The sequence below is a fragment of the Squalius cephalus genome (assembly GCF_949319135.1).
Source record: "Squalius cephalus genome assembly, chromosome: 2".
In the NCBI taxonomy this organism is placed as follows: domain Eukaryota; kingdom Metazoa; phylum Chordata; class Actinopteri; order Cypriniformes; family Leuciscidae; genus Squalius; species Squalius cephalus.
The window spans coordinates 11,053,586-11,074,935 of NC_137123.1; the positions used below are offsets into that span (position 1 = coordinate 11,053,586).

At 36.1% G+C, this 21,350-nt stretch overlaps 2 protein-coding genes across 2 annotated transcripts in view; both read left to right on the forward strand.

Annotated features, from left to right (window-relative positions):
* Positions 1–21,350, forward strand: part of LOC307149098 (uncharacterized protein) — a gene marked incomplete at its 3' end in the record, with an annotated part of 59,540 nt that overhangs the window by 35,072 nt on the left and 3,118 nt on the right. The window contains exons 8-11 of the mRNA XM_079855166.1: positions 4,415–4,786; positions 4,871–4,927; positions 14,955–15,323; positions 15,408–15,464. Coding sequence (XP_079711292.1) covers positions 4,415–4,786; positions 4,871–4,927; positions 14,955–15,323; positions 15,408–15,464 — 855 coding nt within the window. The remainder of the gene's footprint in view (positions 1–4,414; positions 4,787–4,870; positions 4,928–14,954; positions 15,324–15,407; positions 15,465–21,350) is intronic.
* The window catches only part of LOC307152402 (adhesion G protein-coupled receptor E3-like), an 88,096-nt gene continuing 81,907 nt past the window's right edge, over positions 15,162–21,350 (forward strand). Inside the window, exons 1-2 of the mRNA XM_079860998.1 lie at positions 15,162–15,323; positions 15,408–15,464. The gene's annotated coding sequence lies outside the window, so the exon portion shown is untranslated. The remainder of the gene's footprint in view (positions 15,324–15,407; positions 15,465–21,350) is intronic.

The following is a 21,350-nucleotide window of genomic DNA, read 5'->3' on the forward strand; positions in this document are numbered from 1 at the left end:
AAATCCAGGTGATTGGAACAAAATACTGAGGAGGACTTTTACTTTCTGAACCTGGACTTTACACCTCTGCATAGCAATGCCACATGTCAGCCAAGAGTAAAGAAATAAACCAGAACTGGACCTTATCGTAGCCAAAATAATCTGTGTATATTAAATATGGAGTAATTTCAGCCACAGCCTCAGATGAAATCAACTGAAGAGAAAAGAAGACATTAAATCTGTGAAGATCTCAGCAGAGGAGGATTAAACAACTCCACAAACAGCATTACCAGCTTCACTATTACTAACCTGACTGACTTTATTTCTGGCAGACGTCTACAGAAGTTTTTATTGAGAATTAACAGAGGTTTAACTCTAATGTGTTTCATTTGAAATCACCATAAGAGTGATTAGTGTTTCCATTAGTTGGGCTCTTAACTCTTATTATACCTTTTGTCTCTTTTGGCCGATGTGACAGTGTGTTAGTTAAACACATTTGCAGCAGCAAAGAAAGCTAAAGTGAAATGAGATTAGCTGATGATGGTTACCTGTTGATGGTTTTATAATCATCATGAAATAGACTGATTCACTGATGTCTTTTGAATCTAACAATTATGTTATCACATTAATATTTTTTTGCAACACAAACCCTGTGTTACTGCAGCATTAGATCCAGCAATAGTAAGCACAAAAAAAGTCAGTTTAATACGACACACACAGACATCAACAATCAGCGTATGAATCTCAACAATGGTGACAATCAAAAGTACTTTACTGCAATGCATGCTGGGTACCAGCATAGTACAAAACTCCCAGCATGCATTGCAACATGAATAAATTATGCAGCTGAATTGACCTATAATTTTGTTTTATTCTAAATATTTGCTTTTATTTTTTGCTGTTGGTTTTGTTGTGAATTAGTAGCTTTTCAGTGATGTTCTGAATTTATCTGTTTATCTAAATATTTGTGATTGTCACCATTGTTGAGATTCATACGCTGATTGTTGACATCTGTGTGTGTCAGCAAAAGATCATTTTTAAATTTCATGTTTGTTAAAAGATTTAAACCGATTGTTATATTTCTGGATCTCATGCTGCAGTAACACAGGGTTTGTGACGTGAAAATATTAATGGAACAACATAATTGCTAGATTATAAAACACCTCAATGAATCAGTCTATTTCATGATGATTCTAAAACCATCAACAGGTAACCATCATCAGCTGATCTCATTTCACTTTAGCTTTCTTTGCAGCTGCAAATGTGTTTGACAAACACACTGTCACAGCGGCCAAAAAAGGCAAACGGTATAAAAAGAGTTAATAGCCCAACTAATGGAAACACTAATCACTGTTATGGTGACTTCAAATGAAACACATTAGAGGTAAACCTCTGTTAATTCTCAATAAAATTTCTGTAGACGTCTGACAGAAATAAAGTCAGTCTGGTCAGTAATAAGTGAAGCTGGTAATGCTGTTTGTGGAGTTGTTTAATCCTCCTCTGCTGAGATCTTCACAGATTTAATGTCTTCTTTTCTCTTCAGTTGATTTCATCTGTGGCTGTGGCTGAAAGTACTCCATATTTAATATACACAGATTATTTTGGCTACGATAAGGTCCAGTTCTGGTTTATTTCTTTACTCTTGGTTGACATGTGGAATTGCTATGCAGAGGTGTAAAGTCCAGGTTCAGAAAGTAAAAGTCCTCCTTAGTATTTTGTTCCAATCACCTGGATTTGCTCATTTAGACAGGAGAGAGAACTAATTAGTGAAATCAGCTGACTGAGTTTATGGGTGGAATAAACATATGGCAGGACTTTTACTCTTTGGCCCCTGGATTACCCACCTCTGTTAATCAATAATCGAGTACAGAATGCATGTGCACACCAAGTACAACACAATGTTTCAAGCTCAATGACTGATGATGAAAAATGCTATATTTACACAATAAAAATGTGGCAACAGATTACAAACAATATTATTAATTAAATTGAAAACATTAGAATTGAGTAATAATTAATCAAATTAATTCCTTAAAAGTTAACCATTTAAAATGAGTAAAATTTACAACCATTTTTTTTTGTACAAAAATATCTAAATAACATTATTTTTTATTCCCAACATTGAAGACACCTGATGTTAACAAGCAGAATCACTGAAGGAGAAAACCATATTTTTAAGTCGCCATTATGGTGATTGGTGTTTGCTTTAGTTGGGCTCTTGACCTTAAATCATTGACTTTAGATCAATCATTTAGCACATCTGCTCTGTGAATGGATCAGAGAGGCGTGAGTGGGGAGATAGTGAAGGGAGTATGGATGTAGTAAGTGAAGAGGAAAGTGAAAGATCGTCAGAAAATTGCTGGAATGAAGCAAGAGGTCGGAAAAATCGGGGAGAAAAATGGAAGAAAAGGAGCGATGTAGAAGAGTCTGATGATAAGAGTAGAGATAGTATAAAATGCATTGTAAGGTTTGGAGATCAGTTTGGGGTAAGCAAAATTAATCCAATTAAACTGACAAAGATCATAAATAGAGATATTGGAAATATTGATTTTGCTAAAGTTCTCTCTGATGGAAATTTGCTTATTGGATGTAATAAAGAAGATCAAGCAAATAAAGCTCTCAAACTGAAGGAAATTGGAGGAATTAAAGTTGTCAGCACAAATAGAGTTGGAGAAAAAAGTCAAAGTGGTAAAGGGATCATTTTTGGTGTGCCTCTTAATATAGGTATGGAAGAGTTCAAAGGTAACTTAAAGGGAGGGAAGATAGTAAATGCACAAAGGCTAAAAGCAGTTGCAGATAGAACCAGAAAAGACACTGAAACAGTAGTAATAGAATTTCAAGGGGATGAAATTCCAAAAAGAGTAATGTTGGGTGTGATGAGCTACATTGTAAGAGAATATATACCAGGACCAGTGAGATGTTTTAAATGTCAAAGATTTGGGCACGTTGCTACAAGATGTAGGGAGCAATGTAGATGTGCTCGTTGTGGAGGAAATCATGAATATGGAAAGTGGAAAAGGATGGAGTACAACCAAAGTGTTGCAATTGTGGAGGGGCACATAGTGCAGCGTTCAGAGGGTGTGAAGTACAGAAAATGGAAATGGAGATTCAGAAAAGGAGGGTGGAGAAGAAGATAACATATGCAGAGGCAGCAAAACAGGTTAAAGGACAAACTAAAGATCAAAGAGATCAGTCAAGGATTTCAGTTGAAGAAAGCAATGAAGCTCCAAAAGAACATATGATGATAGAAAAGAAAAAAATTGTGGCATTTATTGCAGGAGTTATAAATAGTACAGCTGGGATTGAATCAAAAACACAAAAGACTCAGTTAGTTGTTATAGCAGCAATACGCCAAGCATTCAGACCCAAGCATTGCAGTTCCGCTTTATATAGACTACAAATGTATGATTTATATGTAAAAAGGAAATATTTAAAAGCATGATATGTCTCCTTTAAAGCACAGAAGATTTGCAAACAGAAACAAGCAGAGAAACTTTCCAGAGCACATTTTTAAGCAGACTTTGCTTTTACACACACCGCGGAGAATACACACACACACAGTGGAACATGAGCAGTCACTCTGAGGTTGTGTATCTTCGGAAGTGGAACACACACCTTTCCTTCTTCTTTGTCCTTCAGAGCAGAGGTCCTGTAGCTGACACGAGTCACGACTACACTGCCCTCTATAGGACTGGTGCAGTCGGAGTGCGCATGTGTCGAATCTGTCCATCCTGAGCTTTAGTGGACACTTTTCTGAGCGCCTCGTGTCTGATCTCTTCTCAGCTCAAACACTGACTGTCACTGAGTGAACGACAGATCTCTGTCTCTCTCTCAATAGTGCTAGTTTAGAGTCAGACCCGATCAAACCACTGATACAGTGTTGCTGAGGACACTACTGGAATAAAAACTTCACACGCTGCGGAGAAACTCACTTATTTACTGTAAAATAAAATACTGCTGTTTTAGTCAAATCATTTAGTTTATTTTTATTGTTATTATTATTATTATTTACATATAAAATATTGAGGAAACTGAATGTCAGATTGTTACTTTAATATTAGTTTATGGATTGAAAACCCGGCAATGGTAGTTTTGAAATGGTAATTTTTAGATCAAGAAAATGGAAATAAATTCTTAAAAAATAGTAATAATAATAATTTGTACATGATTATACTGGAATGTAACGTATTTAATTCCAATTTAAAAGATTTTTTTTATTTTTTTTTATTTAAGACGCATTGATGTTTAAATAATCCTATAAATGCATTTGAAAAAATATTGTGGATCGAAATGAATCGCTCTGAATTAGCAAAAGAAGAAGAAGAAGAAAAAATAAATGTCTAAAGCTGCACTTCTGGTTAAATTTTAAAAATAACATATTTTTCAGAAACTTGTTAATTTCTTAATATATTTTCATAAGTTAATCTCTCCACAGACCCCTGCTACAACTACACTGTGCTGAACGATACATGGAGATCCATCAATAATACAGCTAACTCCAACTGTGACACGTCTGTCTCCTGGTGCGGCTGGTATCGTCTCTTCATTAACAACACTAGCGCTCATATCCCAGACACGTGTGTTGCTCAGTCCAGCTGTGGCACTGCTATCCCACTGTGGATTCGTGGTGGACACCCAACAGTAACAGATGGAGTCGTCACTCGAGATGTCTGCGGTTACGGGGTCGGTCACACGAGTTACTGCTGCTTGTATGGGTCTTTTCCCATTAAAGTCAAAGCCTGTCCAGATGATTATTATGTCTATGAGCTGGTTAGACCAACTACCTGCAATTCAGCGTACTGTGCAGGTAATTATATTCACATGAGCTCTTTCTACACACTCATGATATTTGTGTCTCTGTTCATTAATCACTATTCATCCAAACTTTCAGACACTGGCAGCATTAACACCAGCCCTACAACTGTCACACCAGTGACCATCTCACCTGGTAATGTTACACACTGAGTGCTGCGTTGGGTTTTAAAATATCAGAAATTGAATTATAGACGATGACGTCACCAGCCCCCTCACATGCTCCAAATTTGCCCAAAATATGCTCAATCGTTTGTGCTGTTTTGTGCCGGTACAATTTATATATAATATTAGACACTGAATGAAAGCGAATTATAGACGGTGACTTCACCAGCCCCCCACCTGCTCCAAATTCACCTCAAACATGCTCAATCATTTGTCTTTGTGTGTGCTGCAAAAAGTATATATATATATATATATATATATATATATATATATATATATACACTCACCTAGAGGATTATTAGGAACACCATACTAATACTGTGTGTGACCCCCTTTCGCCTTCAGAACTGCCTTAATTCTACGTGGCATTGATTCAACAAGGTGCTGAAAGCATTCTTTAGAAATGTTGGCCCATATTGATAGGATAGCATCTTGCAGTTGATGGAGATTTGTGGGATGCACATCCAGGGCACGAAGCTCCCGTTCCACCACATCCCAAAGATGCTCTATTGGGTTGAGATCTGGTGACTGTGGGGGCCATTTTAGTACAGTGAACTCATTGTCATGTTCAAGAAACCAATTTGAAATTATTCGAGCTTTGTGACATGGTGCATTATCCTGCTGGAAGTAGCCATCAGAGGATGGGTACATGGTGGTCATAAAGGGATGGACATGGTCAGAAACAGAGGTGGAGAGTCCAGGGGTCAGAAAGTAAAAGTCCTGCCATATATTTATTTCACCCATGAACTCACACAGCAAAAACTCCAGTGTTAAATGAACTCTTCTGGGAGTTTATTTGGCTCCAGACTCAAGAGTGTTAAAGTTAATGAGATAATTTAGTGATTGATTGAGTGATGATTATTGAAGACACCTGATGTTAACAAGCAGAATTACTGAAGGAGAAAATCCCCTTTTTAAGTTACCATTATGGTGATCAGTGTTGGCTTTAGTTGGGCTCTTGACCCTTAAACTAATAACTTTAGATTTTGTTTTAGCTGTTGTATCTGAGTTACAACTCTCAGATGAACAAAGAGAAACGTTGATCAGGTGGTGTTGGTTATGTTTTGACATAATCATAATTTGACCTGAATCACAAAACTCATTTAGAGAGTTAAGTTTACCTTGTTGATTACAGCAGCCTGTGATTCTAATATTATGCCATGTTAATCATTTTCAATGTAATCAGAAAGATTTCTTGAAAGTTGTTCTGATCAAAAGACTTTGAAAAAATATATTTTTTGGACACACAGACACCAAGAATCAGCCAGTGATTCTCAACAATGGTGACAATAATAAAGCATGTTGCAGTGCATTCTGGGTGCCACCAATCAAAACTCATCCATGGCTCCCATCATGCATTGCGGTATGAATAAATTATGATCTGAATTGTCTTGTTTTCCTAATTGAATATTCTTTTTGTCACCATTGTTGAGATTCAAACACTAACTCTTGATGTCTGTGTGTGCCTTAAAGAAAGATTTTCTTTTTCTTTATCAGAACAACTTTTAAGAAATAATTTGAATTATATTGAAAAATCTGGATCTTAATCTGTAGAATTACTGTGATTTTGTAATGACCAATATACATTTAAGTCAGAGATTAGGCTCTAAATGAGTTCAGTGATTCAGATCAAATTATGATTATGTTCAAATATAACCAACACCACCTAATCAACTTTTCTTTTTGTTCATCTGGCTGTAATAACTCAGATCAACAGCCAAACAAAATCTAAAGATAATCATTTGAAGGTCAACTGCCCAACTAAAGCCAACACTGATCTCCATAATGGTGACTAAAATTGTGATTTTTCTCCTTCAGTGATTCTGCTTGTTAACATCAGGTGTCTTCAATAATGGTCAATCATCACTCAATCAATCACTTAATTAGCTCATTAACTTTAACACTCTTGAGTCTGGAGCCAAATAAACTCCCAGGAGAGTTCATTTAACACTGGAGTTTTTGCTGTGTGAGTTCATGGGTGGAATAAACATATGGCAGGACTTTTACTTTCTGACCCCTGGACTCTCCACCTCTGGTCAGAAACAATGCTCAGGTAGGCCGTGGCATTTAAAGGGGCCTAAAGTGTGCCAAGAAAACATCCCCCACACCATTACACCACCACCACCAGCCTGCACCACCAGCCTGCACATATATATAGGCTATATATATATATATTTTTTTTTTTTTTACAGTAGCTAGTTGAAGTAACAAGGTCGAAACGGCAAACCAAATCACAGTATTCACTTAGCTGTTATTTATCTTGTGCATTTTCAACTTTTAACGGACACTGTGGATCATGTGTGCAATAACACAAACTCCAAGATAGGCTAAGTGTTTTACTTAGGCCTATATTGTTTTGTTAATAACATATGAACATTGACATAAATACACGCACCATAATCTGAATTTTTAGCATCATTACTCCAGTCTTCAGTGTTATGAATTTGATGCTCTAACAGCTCTAATGTGCTGCTTAATATTGTTCTTTTTTTTCTGGAAACCAAGATATACAACCATTCAAAGGTTTTGATCAAGTAGTATATAAAAAAATAATAATTTTATTTAGCGAGGACGGATTAAATTAATCAAAAGTGAAAAAATGATCACGGTTTTCACAAAAAATATTAAACATAAAAAAAAATCCCACGCAATATGTATTAAACATTATACAAAATAAGAGCCTTTCTTAACTGAGCAGTGAGCACAAAATCAATATCTTACGATTTCTAAAGAATAATGTGACATTGAAAACTGGAGTAATACAGAAAATTCAGCTTTGACATTACAGGAATAAATTACATTTTAATTATATTAAAACATTAAAATTAGGGCTGGGCGATTTAAATCGCGATATTGTTATGCGCATCTCGTCAGTAAAGCCGGTTCCTTGATTAGTAGTAAATCGCCATCACCTGCTTTCAGATGGAGCGGCATTTACTACAAAGAACCGTAGTTAACTGACAAGCTGAGCCATATCGAAAAAAAAAAAGAAAAAAAATTTTTTAGGCACAAACAGACATCAAGATTGAGTGTATGAATCTCAACAATGGTGGCAAACAAAATAAATAAGACAATCCAGATCATAATTTATTCATACTGCAATGCATGATGGGAGCCATGAATGGGTTTTGATTGGTGGCACCCAGAATGCACTGCAGCATGCTTTATTTTTGTCACCATTGTTGAGATTCACAGGCTGAATCTTGATGTCTGTGTGTCCAAATAAACAACTTTTGAACAGAACGTTTAAGAAATATTTTAATTCTATAAAAGATGCTACAAATCATATGCTATAAAATCAGTGGGCTGCTGTAATCAACAAGGCAAACCTAACTCTCTAAATTTTAGTTCTCTGTAAGTCACTTTGAATAAAAGTGTCTGCTTAAAGATTAAATGTAAATGAGTTTTGTGATTCAGGTCAATTGATGATTATGTCAAAACATAACCAACACCACCTGATCACTTTTTCTCTTTGTTCATCTGACTGATAATAACTTGGTTACAACAGCAAGACAAAATTTAAAGTCAATAGTTTAAGGGTCAAGAGCCCAACTAAAGCCAACACCCATCACCATAATGGTAACTTAAAATTAGATTTTCTCCTTTGGTGATTCTGCTTGTTAACATCAGGTGTCTTCAATAATACTTAATCATCACACAATTAATAACTTAATTATCTCATTAATTTTAACACTCTTCAGTGTTCATTTAACACTCAAATTTTAACACTTTAACCCTTTGAGTGTGGATCAGATAAACTCCCAGGAGAGTTCATTTAACACTGGAGTTTTTGCTGTGTAGGAAAACATTCTCTTAAAACATCCTCAAAATGTTACAGTTAAAACGTTATATCTTAGTTTACATTTTACCTTATACACAGTAAATTCCCCAGTGTTAAATCAACACTGCTCAGAGCACATATGGTCCCACTCTACATGGTGTTAAAGTAACACTGAAGCAGTGTTAAAGTTAATGAGACAATTAAGTGATTAATTTACTGATGATTGAGCATTATTGAAGACACCTGATGTTAACAAGCAGAATCACTGAAGGAGAAAATCACAATTTGTAAGTTACCATTAAGGTGATGGGTGTTTGCATTAGTTGGGCTCTTGACCCTTACTGTATATTATTAACTTTAGACTTTGTTTGTCTGCTGTTATTGATTTATATCAGTCAAATAAACAAAGAAAAAGCGTGATCTGATAGTGTTGGTTATGTTTTGATATAATCATGCCGTGATCTGATAAATGAAACTTATTGAGATAGTTTGGTGTAACTTGTTAGCAGGAGCTTTGTGATTCTATAGCATATGATTATCAGCATTTTTCTTATAATCCAATATATTTAATAAGCATTGTTCTGATCAAAATAGTGATGTTACGTTCGTGAACGAATCGTTCTTTTTGAACGAATCCTTTAGGTGACCGAATCGTTCTCGTTCACGGAATCCATTGACTCATATTACTCGTTCACTGAAATGTGGAATCCCTCCCTCCACAGCAGCGCGGCGCTATTAGCAGCGCATGCGCAGCTCAGTGAACCGGTGTTTTCAACCTGTCAAAGAATGAACCTCGAGCCGATAGCGTTCGAGTATGAGATGTGACGGAGCATGTGATTTGTTGGATGTAGTGAACGAATACGCCCTTCACTGACTGTGACCGAGTTGCTTTTGAGTCTGAACCATAGGTCTAACGAGAGAGAGATCTTATCGTTTGTGAACGAGTTGAACGAACTGGTAGGCCTACATGTCGTTCATGAACGAAAATATCCAGTTGTTTGAACGATAATGATGGCAAACCCACAGTCTATGTGGCGAACCGATAGAGCTAGGTTTGTGTAGTTAGCATGTTTGCATCAAAGAAAGAAATGTACACTTTACCATTGTAATGAAAACAGGTTAATAAGCTAATGGTTAAATATAACAAAGACAAATTAACATCGTAATTTTTTACTTGGTTTGAGCTAGGGCTGGGCGATTTAAATCGCTATATTGTCATGCGCATCTCGTCAGTAAAGCCGGTTCCTTGATTAGTAGTAAATCGCCTTCACCTGCTTTCAGATGGAGCGGCATTTACTACAAAGAACCGTAGTTAACTGACAAGCTGAGCCATATCGCATTAATATCTCGGAGGTATCGCCAGCGATAATTAATGCGATATGGCTCAGCTTGTCAGTTAACTACGGCTCTTTGTACACAGCAAAAACTCCAGTGTTAAATTAACACTCCTGGGAGTGTATGAGTCCACACTCAAGAGTGTTTAAGTTAATGAGATAATCAAGTGATTAATTTAGTGATGATTGAACATTATTGAAGACACCTGATGTTAACAAGCAGAATCACTGAAGGAGAAAATCACAAATTGTAAGTTACCGTTATGACGATCAATGGTTGCTTTAGTTGGACTCTTGACCCATATATTATTAACTTTAGATTTTGTTTGTCTGTTGTTTCTGATTTATAATCACCATTGAACAAAGAAAAAAGTGATCTGATGGTGTTGGTTATGTTATGACAATCATCATTTGAACTTGATCACTGAACTCATTAAAATCCTTCTTTCTGACTTTGATTTATGTTGTTGGTTAGTGAATCTGCATTAATGCCCAGAATTTTTGATATAATATAAAGGATTTCTTAAAAATAAAAAATAAAATTATTTTAGGCACACACAGATGTCAAGATTCAGTCTATGCATCTCAACAATGGTGAGGAGCAGAATATTCAATTAGGAAAAGTAAATTACATAGACAATTCAGATCATAATTTATTCATACCGCAATGCATGATGGGAGCCATTAATGAGTTGTGATTGGTGACAGCCACTGCAACATGCTTTATTATTGTCACCATTGTTGAGATTCACAGGCTGATTATTGATGTCTGTGTTTTAAATTAATTTATCTGAATTTCTTTTGATCAGAACAATGTTTATTAAATATGTTGAATTATAAGTACTGATAATCATAGGCTGAAAAATCACTAAACTGCTGCTAACAAGTAAAACCAAACTATCTCAATAAGTTTCCTTTTTCAGATCACAGCATGATTGTAAAAACATAACCAACACTATAAGATAACATTTTACTTTGTTCATTTAACTGTTATAAATCAATAACAGCAGACAAACAACAGTAAATATTAAAGTAAACATATAATGGTCTAGAGCCCAACTAAAGCAAACACCCATCACCTTAATGGTAACTTACAATTTGTGATTTTCTTCTTCAGTGATTCTGCTTGTTAACATCAGGTGTCTTCAATAATGCTCAATCATCACTAAATTAATCACTTAATTATCTCCTCAGCCCTAAATGCCTCTTCATCTGAAAGCAGGTGATGGTGATTTACTACTAATCAAGGAACCGGCTTTACTGACGAGATGCGCATAACAATATCGCGATTTAAATCGCCCAGCCCTAGTTTGAGCTAAGGGGGGTGCACTTGACTGTTTACTTTTTTTTAATTTACACTTCGTTACCTGCTTTTCTTATATTTTGTTTGTGTGTTTTAGTCTTAGTTTTGTGGTATTTTGCACTTTGAACAATTTACTTGACTACTTGTATTCATTTTGTATTATCAAAAATGAATTCATTACGTTGTCATATGCACTTCTCTAAAAACTAAAACAAACCAAAAAAATATGACAGTATTGGTTAGGTCTCATTTGCGTAACATCAGCAAATAGCATTTCAGTTCGGGCTGAGAAGGGGCATGCTTGGTTGGATCTACTGAATGAACATCACTGACTGAGATCGCTCTGTTTTTAGTCTGAACGAGAGAGAGATCTCGTTCGTGAACGAATTGAACTAACTGGTACTTTCGTTCGTGAATGAGAGTACTGGGTAGATTGGTCATTTAGCATGTGATTCAATCTCATTCAAAGCGCAGTTATAGGTGTGCACATATAATTGTTTATATTCATATTCAACATACAGAACATCAACGTTTAATATAATCCCAGATTTATGAATGTGTATGTCTGACTAAACAATTAAAATGTTAATTATGCAAGAAAACCTTGGTTTGGTCATCTGAACCACTTATTTAGACTTATGTTATTAATTTAGTAAATAAGGCACACATTTTAACAAACCCAAATCATTTTCTTTGTAAGAAGTAAATACGTTTGTTAAAACATAGCATAAAATACACTCTTTTTCACCACCTGCTGCAGTATTTATGTAATATGAAGAAATTATCACTGAACAAATCATTTTGGTGACCGAACTGAAAATGAATGAGTCTCTGGAAAGAATCAAAATTTCCACCACTAGATCAAAAGACTTTCAAATGTATTAATTTAGAAACACAGATATCAATAATCAGCCTGTGAATCTCAACAATGGTGACAATAATAAAGCATGTTGCAGTGGCTGCCACCAATCACAACTCATTAATGGCTCCCATCATGCATTGCGGTATGAATAAATTATGATCTGAATTGTCTATGTAATTTACTTTTCCTCATTGAATATTCTGCTCCTCACCATTGTTGAGATGCATAGACAGAATCTTGACATCTGTGTGTGCCTAAAAGAATGTTTTTTTTTTTTAAAACATCTTTTAAGAAATCCTTTAAATTACATCAAAAAATTCTGGCCATTTATTCATATTCACAGTTATGCTGTAACCAACAACATAAATCGAAGTCAGAAAGAAGGATTTTAAAGAGTTCAGTGATCAAGTTCAAATGATGTTTGTCATAATATAACCAACACCATTAGATCACTTTTTATTCATTGTTCAACTGGCAGTTTTAACTCAGTTACAACAGCCAAACAAAATCTAAGGTACACATAAAAGGGTCAGAGCCCAACTAAAGCAACTACCCATCACAATAATGGTAACTTACAATTTGCGATTTTCTCCTTCAGCGATTCTACTTGTTAACATCAGGTGTCTTCAATAATGCTCAATCATCACTCAATTAATCACTTAGTTATCTCATTAACTTAAACACTCTTGAGTGTGGACTCATACACTCCCAGGAGTGTTAATTTAACACTGGATGTTTCGCTGTGTACAAAGAGCCGTAGTTAACTGACAAGCTGAGCCATATCGCATTAAATATCGCTGGCGATACGTCCGCGATATTGATGTGATTTTGCTCAGCTTGTCAGTTAACTACGGCTCTTTGTAGTAAATGCCGCTCCATCTGAAAGCAGGTGATGGTGATTTACTACTAATCAAGGAACCGGCTTTACTGATGAGATGCGCATAACAATATCGCGATTTAAATCGCCCAGCCCTAAGCTGCATCATGGTACCAATAAAGCCTGATTGCATCGGTTTGGTTTTGTCAACTCAAAACTAGGGCTGGGCGATTTAAATCGCGATATTGTTATGCGCATCTCGTCAGTAAAGCCGGTTCCTTGATTAGTAGTAAATCGCCATCACCTGCTTTCAGATGACGCGGCATTTAGGGCTGAGGAAATAATTAAGTGATTAATTTAGTGATGATTGAGCATTATTGAAGACACCTGATGATAACAAGCAGAATCACTGAAGAAGAAAATCACAAATTGTAAGTTACCATTAAGGTGATGGGTGTTTGCTTTAGTTGGGCTCTAGACCATTATATGTTTACTTTAATATTTACTGTTGTTCGTCTGCTGTTATTGCTTTATAACAGTTAACTGAACAAAGTAAAATGTTATCTTATAGTGTTGGCTACGTTTTAACATAATCATGCTGTGATCTGAAAAAGGAAACATATTGAGATAGTTTGGCTTAACTTGTTAGCAGCAGTTTAGTGATTCTTCAGCCTATGATTATCAGTACTTTACTTATAATTCAAATTTAATAAACATTGTTCTGATCAAAAATACTTTCAGACATATTCATTTAAAACACAGACATCAATAATCACCCTGTGAATCTCAACAATGGTGACAATAATAAAGCATGTTGCAGTGGCTGCCACCAATCACAACTCATTAATGGCTCCCATCATGCATTGCGGTATGAATAAATTATGATCTGAATTGTCTATGTAATTTACTTTTCCTCATTGAATATTCTGCTCCTCACCATTATTGAGATGCATAGACTGAATCTTGACATCTGTGTGTGCCTAAAAGAATGTTTTTTTTAAAAACATCTTTTAAGAAATCCTTTAAATTACAATAAAAATTCTGGCTATTTATTCAGATTCACAGTTATGCTGTAACCAACAACATAAATCGAAGTCAGAAAGAAGGATTTGAATGAGTTCAGTGATCAAGATCAAATGATGATTGTCATAATATAACCAACACCATCAGATCACTTTTTATTCTTTGTTTAACTGGCAGTTTTAACTCAGATACAACAGCCAAACAAAATCTAAAGTACACATAAAAGGGTAAACTAAAAGCCCAACTAAAGCAACTACCCATCACAAAAATGGTAACTTACAATTTGCGATTTTCTCCTTCAGCGATTCTACTTGTTAACATCAGGTGTCTTCAATAATGCTCAATCATCACTAAATTAATCACTTAGTTATCTCATTAACTTAAACACTCTTGAGTGTGGACTCATACACTCCCAGGAGTGTTAATTTAACACTGGATGTTTCGCTGTGTACAAAGAGCCGTAGTTAACTGACAAGCTGAGCCATATCGCATTAAATATCGCTGACGATACGTCCGCGATATTGATGTGATTTGGCTCAGCTTGTCAGTTAACTACGGCTCTTTGTAGTAAATGCCGCTCCATCTGAAAGCAGGTGATGGCGATTTACTACTAATCAAGGAACCGGCTTTACTGATGAGATGCGCATAACAATATCGCGATTTAAATCGCCCAGCCCTACTCAAAACTAATCCTGTAACCCCGAGTTTGTTCAGCTACCTTCATGGTACAGGCCCCTGGTGTTTTCATAATGTTTTTATATATTTAATTTATAATATAATATATGCATAATACAGTATATATAATGTGTTTTCATGAACATATTTATATTTAGACTATGACTGCATACTGGTGTTTTCATAAGTTAATCTCTCTGCAGACCCCTGCTACAACTACACTGTGCTGAACAATACATGGAGATCCATCAATAATACAGATGCTTCAGTCATAAACTGTGACTACTATGGCTCCTGGAGCGGCTGGTATCGTCTCTTCATTAACAACACTAGCGCTCATATCCCAGACACGTGTGTTGCTCCGTTGCGCTGTGGCAATAATTTTATCTCACTGTGGATACGTGGTGGACACCCAACAGTAACAGATGGAGTCGTCACTCGAGATGTCTGCGGGTACGCTGGGAGTTACTGCTGCTATCACGGGTCTTTTCCCATTAAAGTCAAAGCCTGTCCAGACGATTATTATGTCTATGAGCTGGTTAGACCAACTGTCCATTCAGCGTACTGTGCAGGTAATTATATTCACATGAGCTCTTTCTACACACTCATGATATTTGTGTCTCTGTTCATTAATCACTATTCATCCAAACTTTCAGACACTGGCAGCATTAACACCAGCCCTACAACTGTCACACCAGTGACCATCTCACCTGGTAATGTTACACACTGAGTTGATCGTAGAACAACTGACACAATACTGATCAACTTAGGCTTACGATGCTTTTAGGAAACGCCACTCTGTATCATTGGATAAGTGCGTGTGTCAGAAGAATAAAATACTTAATCTACCAGTAAAATACATTGTAAAAAAAACAGTAACACCCAACAGTAACAGATGGAGTCGTCACTCGAGATGTCTGCGGTAACGCTCGAGATGTCTGCGGTAACAGTTACTGCTGCTTGTAATGGTCTTTTCCCACCAGAGGTGGGTAATCCAGGGCCAAAGAGTAAAAGTCCTTGCCATATGTTTATTCCACCCATAAACTCAGTCATCTGATTTCACTAATTAGTTCTTTCTCCTGCTGAATTAGCAAATCCAGGTGATTGGAACAAAATACTGAGGAGGACTTTTACTTTCTGAACCTGGACTTTACACCTCTGCATAGCAATGCCACATGTCAGCCAAGAGTAAAGAAATAAACCAGAACTGGACCTTATCGTAGCCAAAATAATCTGTGTATATTAAATATGGAGTAATTTCAGCCACAGTCTCAGATGAAATCAACTGAAGAGAAAAGAAGACATTAAATCTGTGAAGATCTCAGCAGAGGAGGATTAAACAACTCCACAAACAGCATTACCAGCTTCACTTATTACTAACCAGACTGACTTTATTTCTGTCAGACGTCTACAGAAGTTTTATTGAGAATTAACAGAGGTTTAACTCTAATGTGTTTCATTTGAAGTCACCATAAGAGTGATTAGTGTTTCCATTAGTTGGGCTCTTAACTCTTATTATACCTTTTGTCTTTTTTGGCCACTGTGACAGTGTGTTTGTCAAACACATTTGCAGCAGCAAAGAAAGCTAAAGTGAAATGAGATCAGCTGATGATGGTTACCTGTTGATGGATTTATAATCATCATGAAATAAACTGATTCACTGATGTCTTTTGAATCTAACAATTATGTTATCACATTAATATTTTTTCACAACACAAACCCTGTGTTACTGCAGCATGAGTAATTAATTAGCATTAATTACTGGGCTAACCTCCAGGGGCATAAAGATGAACACCCTACAAAAGTGGTTTTAAAGAATTGTTGGGAACAAAATGTAAGATGTGGAACAAGCTTTGGGTGGTGTAGTAAAATTTATGCAGAAGGATTACAGGTAAATAATATCAAGATGAGTCCAACAGTTGAAATCCAGGATTATGAACCATGGGTTTATATAAGACCTCATATAGATCTGCATTTGTTGGAGGTTAAAAAAACAGAAAGAGAAGTTGACTTTAGATATGCTTTCTCGGAATATATCAGAGCCCAATATCCTCGACATATACAAGTATATACAGATGGATCAAAAGAGCCAGAACATCAAACAACTGGGGCTGCTTTTTTAGTCAAAGTTACTAGTGGATTAGTGGAGTAAAGCGAACATCAAATCATTTGGCAGTTTATACTGTTGAATTGATAGGAATCCTTTTGGCGTTACAGTGGGTAGAGGAAATAAAACCTGACAATGTTTTAATTTGTACAGATTCAGTTTCAGTTTTAAAGAGCTTGAGATCTTTCAAATCTAGTCACCAAGATAATAGGACAATTCAGCTGCATAATTGATTCACGTTGCAATGCATGCTGGGAGTTTTGTACAATGATGGTACCCATCATGCATTGCAGCAAGGTACTTTTGATTGTCACCATTGTTGAGATTCATACGTTGATTATTGATGTCTGTGTTTGTCATCAGACAGTCATGTTTCGTGCTCATGTTTGTTAAAGTCTTCTAACTGATTGTTATAATATTGATGGATCTCACGCTGCAGTAACACAGGGTTTGTGGTGTGAACATATTAATGGAATAACACAATTGTTAGACTCCAAAGACATCAGTGAAACAGTTTTTTTTTTATGATGTTTATAAATCCATCTACAGGTAACCATCATCACCTGATTTCAGTTCATTTTAGCTTTCTTTGCTGCTGCAAATGTGTTTAACAAACACTGTCAGAGCAGCCAAAGAAAACAAAAATATATAATAAGAGTTAAGAGCCCAACTAATGGAAACACTATTCACTATTATGGTGACTTCAAATGAAACCCATTAGAGTTAAACCTCTGTTAATTCTCAATACAAACTTTTGTAGACTTCTGACAGAAATAAAGTCAGTCTGGTTAGTAATAAGTGAAGCTGGTAATGCTGTTTGTGGAGTTGTTTAATCCTCCTCTGCTGAGATCTTCACAGATTTAATGTCTTCTTTTCTCTTCAGTTGATTTCATCTAAGGCTGTGTCTGAAGTCAGTTGTAGTTCTTGTGTTTCTGCTCATCTCTTTTTCTGTTCTCTTCTTTCTTTCAGTGATTCTGCTTGTTAACAGGCTTATTAAGGCTGGGATGACTCCATATTTAATATACACAGATTTTGTGGCTCAGAAAAGGTCCAGTTCTGGTTTATTTCTTTGCTCTTGGCTGACATGTGGCATTGCTATGGCCTGCTTGTGGCCCAGATCTGGCAAACAGGAGCGGCCCACTCAAGTGGCGTAATTCCACGCTGCATGTGGGCCAGATCATTTTCCACGTGTGCCAGATGTGGACCGAAACAATGTTGCTAAGTGGGAAATGTTTCATATACAAAAAAAAAAAAAAAAAAAAAAAAAAATTATAATAATGCTCTGATTTTGTTTTTAGACACACAGACATCAATAATCAGCCTGTGAATCTCAACAATGGTAACAATAATAAAGCATGTTGCAGTGCATTCTGGGTGCCACCAATCAAAACTCATTCACTCATTCATTGCTGCATGAATAAATAATGATCTTATAATCAGAGGTGATCTGTTTGTCACCATTGCCGAGATTCATACATTAATTATTGATGTCTTTGTGTACCTACTTAAAAACAGTGTTGAGTTTTTTTATTTCTTATTGATTTGATCATTTGGATTTCATTGAAATGGCTACAAATATGATGCTGTACAAGGAGAGTGCTGCTATAATTAATAAAGTAAACCTAACTCAGAAATTGGGTTCTAAATGAGTTCAGAGATTCAGGTCAAATGATTATGAAATAATGATTATTTTAAGACATAACCAACACCATTAGATCACCTTTTCTCTTTGTTCATCTGGCTGTTACAACTCAGGCACAGCAGCCAAACAAAAACTAAAGTTAATGACTTAAGGGTCAAGAGTCCAACTAAAGCAAACACCGATCTCCATAATGGTGACTTAAATTTACGGTTTTCTCCTTCAGTGATTCTGCTTGTTAACATCAGGTGTCTTCAATGTTGGCAATAACAAATAAAGAGTTCTTAATTCATCTTTGACGTCTGTCTGTTATTTAGATATTTTTGTTTAATTTTTTTTTTTTTTTGTAAATTTTACTCATTTTAAATGGTCAACTTTTAAGGATTTAATTTGATTAATTATTACTCAATTCTAATTTGTTCAATTTAATTATTAATATTGCTTGTAATCTGTTGCCACAATTTTATTGAGTAAATATAGCGTATATTCATTTTTACAGTGCAGTAACAAATGGAGTCGTCACTCGAGATTAGGGCTGGGCGATTTAAATCGCGATATTGTTATGCGCATCTCGTCAGTAAAGCCGGTTCCTTGATTAGTAGTAAATCGCCATCACCTGCTTTCAGATGGAGCGGCATTTAGGGCTGAGGAGATAATTAAGTGATTTATTTAGTGATGATTGAGCATTATTGAAGACACCTGATGTTAACAAGCAGAATCACTGAAGGAGAAAATCACAAATTGTAAGTTACCATTAAGGTGATGGGCAAGCTTGTTTCATGTTGCATATGTGACAATTTTTAGATTTATGCCAGTTTAGTTGATTTTATTTGCCAATTTCTATAAAAATGCTCTCTGTTGCAGTGACATACGTGTGTGTTTGTGTGTGTGTGTATGAGATAGAAAGTTCATTCCACTTTGGGTTTATGCTCTAGGACCAGAGCTTGATTTAAAGGTTGTCTAAGCGATCCCGGGAGACGTTTCTTCTTGTTGACATTCGAATTATTGTCAAACAAAACGGAGGCTGGCTAGACCCTCCCTCCTCCTCATCCCGTCTCCTCCCTCCTCCCCTCCCTTCCGGCATAAAGGAAAGTCAAAATAGTCACTACAAAGTTAAGTTTTACTGATACTTCATTCAATGTGTAATGTCGCCAAGTTAGATAAATGCTTTTATTTATTGCAGAACAGAATGCAGAAAAAGAGAAAAATTATCTTAAAATCGTTTTGCCACCTGAGGTTATAAATAGCTCCCATACAAGGACGCAATGATAGCAAGATAACGTTAGCTTCGCGTTTCCCAGTGAGCATAAACAATGGCGGCGTTGTAAACCAATTTAGTCAAAGTTGTCAATAGCCTATAAATGAACATTCAAATTCACGACAAACCGTGGATGAAAACAACCCTTAACTTACACAAATTGTCGCCCTAACGTTACTGTGAATTTGCTTGATCGCTGCTAGAAACATAACGTAGGCTACATGTTGTATTCACCAAAGTTAACGCTGACTGCATAAATCTAGCTAATTACATCCTTGTGTTGGTTTGGCGAACATGAACGTCAGTTTAGAAAGAAAAGTGGATTTAACGTTACCTGTTCTGCAAAAACAGAGCAACTGAATGTCGGATAGTAGCTAATCCCTTCTGCCGGCGGAGGTCTCGCCACATTTCAAAGGTTTTTCCGATGTAAATTCGGGACTTCGCACGTTCCTTATCCTTGTCCCTCTTGCAAGTTGTTCTGTTCATCGGAACGTCGTCTCTTTGGTCGTGTGTCGGCCATAATTCAAACTTCCCTCTTCATCTCTCTCCTCCACACACCCACCTCATGTGCACGCGCACTAACCCCGCAAACGCGCAAACCCCACCCTCCAACACTTCTTGTCGGTTATTGGCTGGAGCTCTGTTTGTTATGTTTCGTGGTGCGGGTGAGCACAGTTTGTTTTTGTTGCCGTTTGTGGAGCCTGTGGTGTCTACAGAGACCGCGTTTTTTTACAGTGTGTTCAGGGGACAGGCAGCTAGCGGATAGTGAGGAGATGTTTGCTGTATGTGACAAAAAATGTTTTGGCCTGACATCGCTTAGACAACCTTTAAATGTAATTTTTTTTAGATTTATGCCAGTTTTGTTTATTTTATTTGCCAATTTCTGTAAAAATGCTCTCTGTTGCAGTCACGTAGATGTGTGTGTTTGTGTGCGTGTGTGTGTGTGTGTGTGTATGAGATAGAAAGTTCGTTCTACTTTTTATTTATGCTCTAGGACCAGACCTTGGTTTATTTGTAAAAAATTTCAGATTTATAATGGATTTACTTTTATTTTTTTGACAAACAAAATTAAAAAAAGTCATTTTTTTCATTTTCCCATTCATTTTCAATGTGGGGTCATTTTGACCCCAAACACCTTAAATGGTAATTTTTTTTTTACACACCTTTAGAACAACCAAATCAAGCCCAGTTTTTTTGTGCATGTTTAGATAGATTATTTAGGAAAAGTCACAGAGTTTCATGCCCCTGCGATGAAGGTAACACTTTTAAAAAATGAAGGAAAAGTCCATTGGGGTCATTTTGAGCCCAAACACTGATTAAGGGTTAAGTGATGATTGGCCATTAGTGGTGACATCTGATGTTAATCATCAGAATCATTGAAGGAAAGAGTAAAAACAACAACAGAAAAAAGAGAAACACAAGAACTACAACTGACTTCAAGTCATTACACATTATTGCGCTTATTATTACCAGTTTGACTTTATTTCTGTCATACATCGACAAAAGTTCTTGAGATTCAACAGAAGTTTAGACGGTAATGTTTTATGGAATTTTTCTTTTCAAGTTACCATTATGGTGGTCAGTGTTTGCTTTAG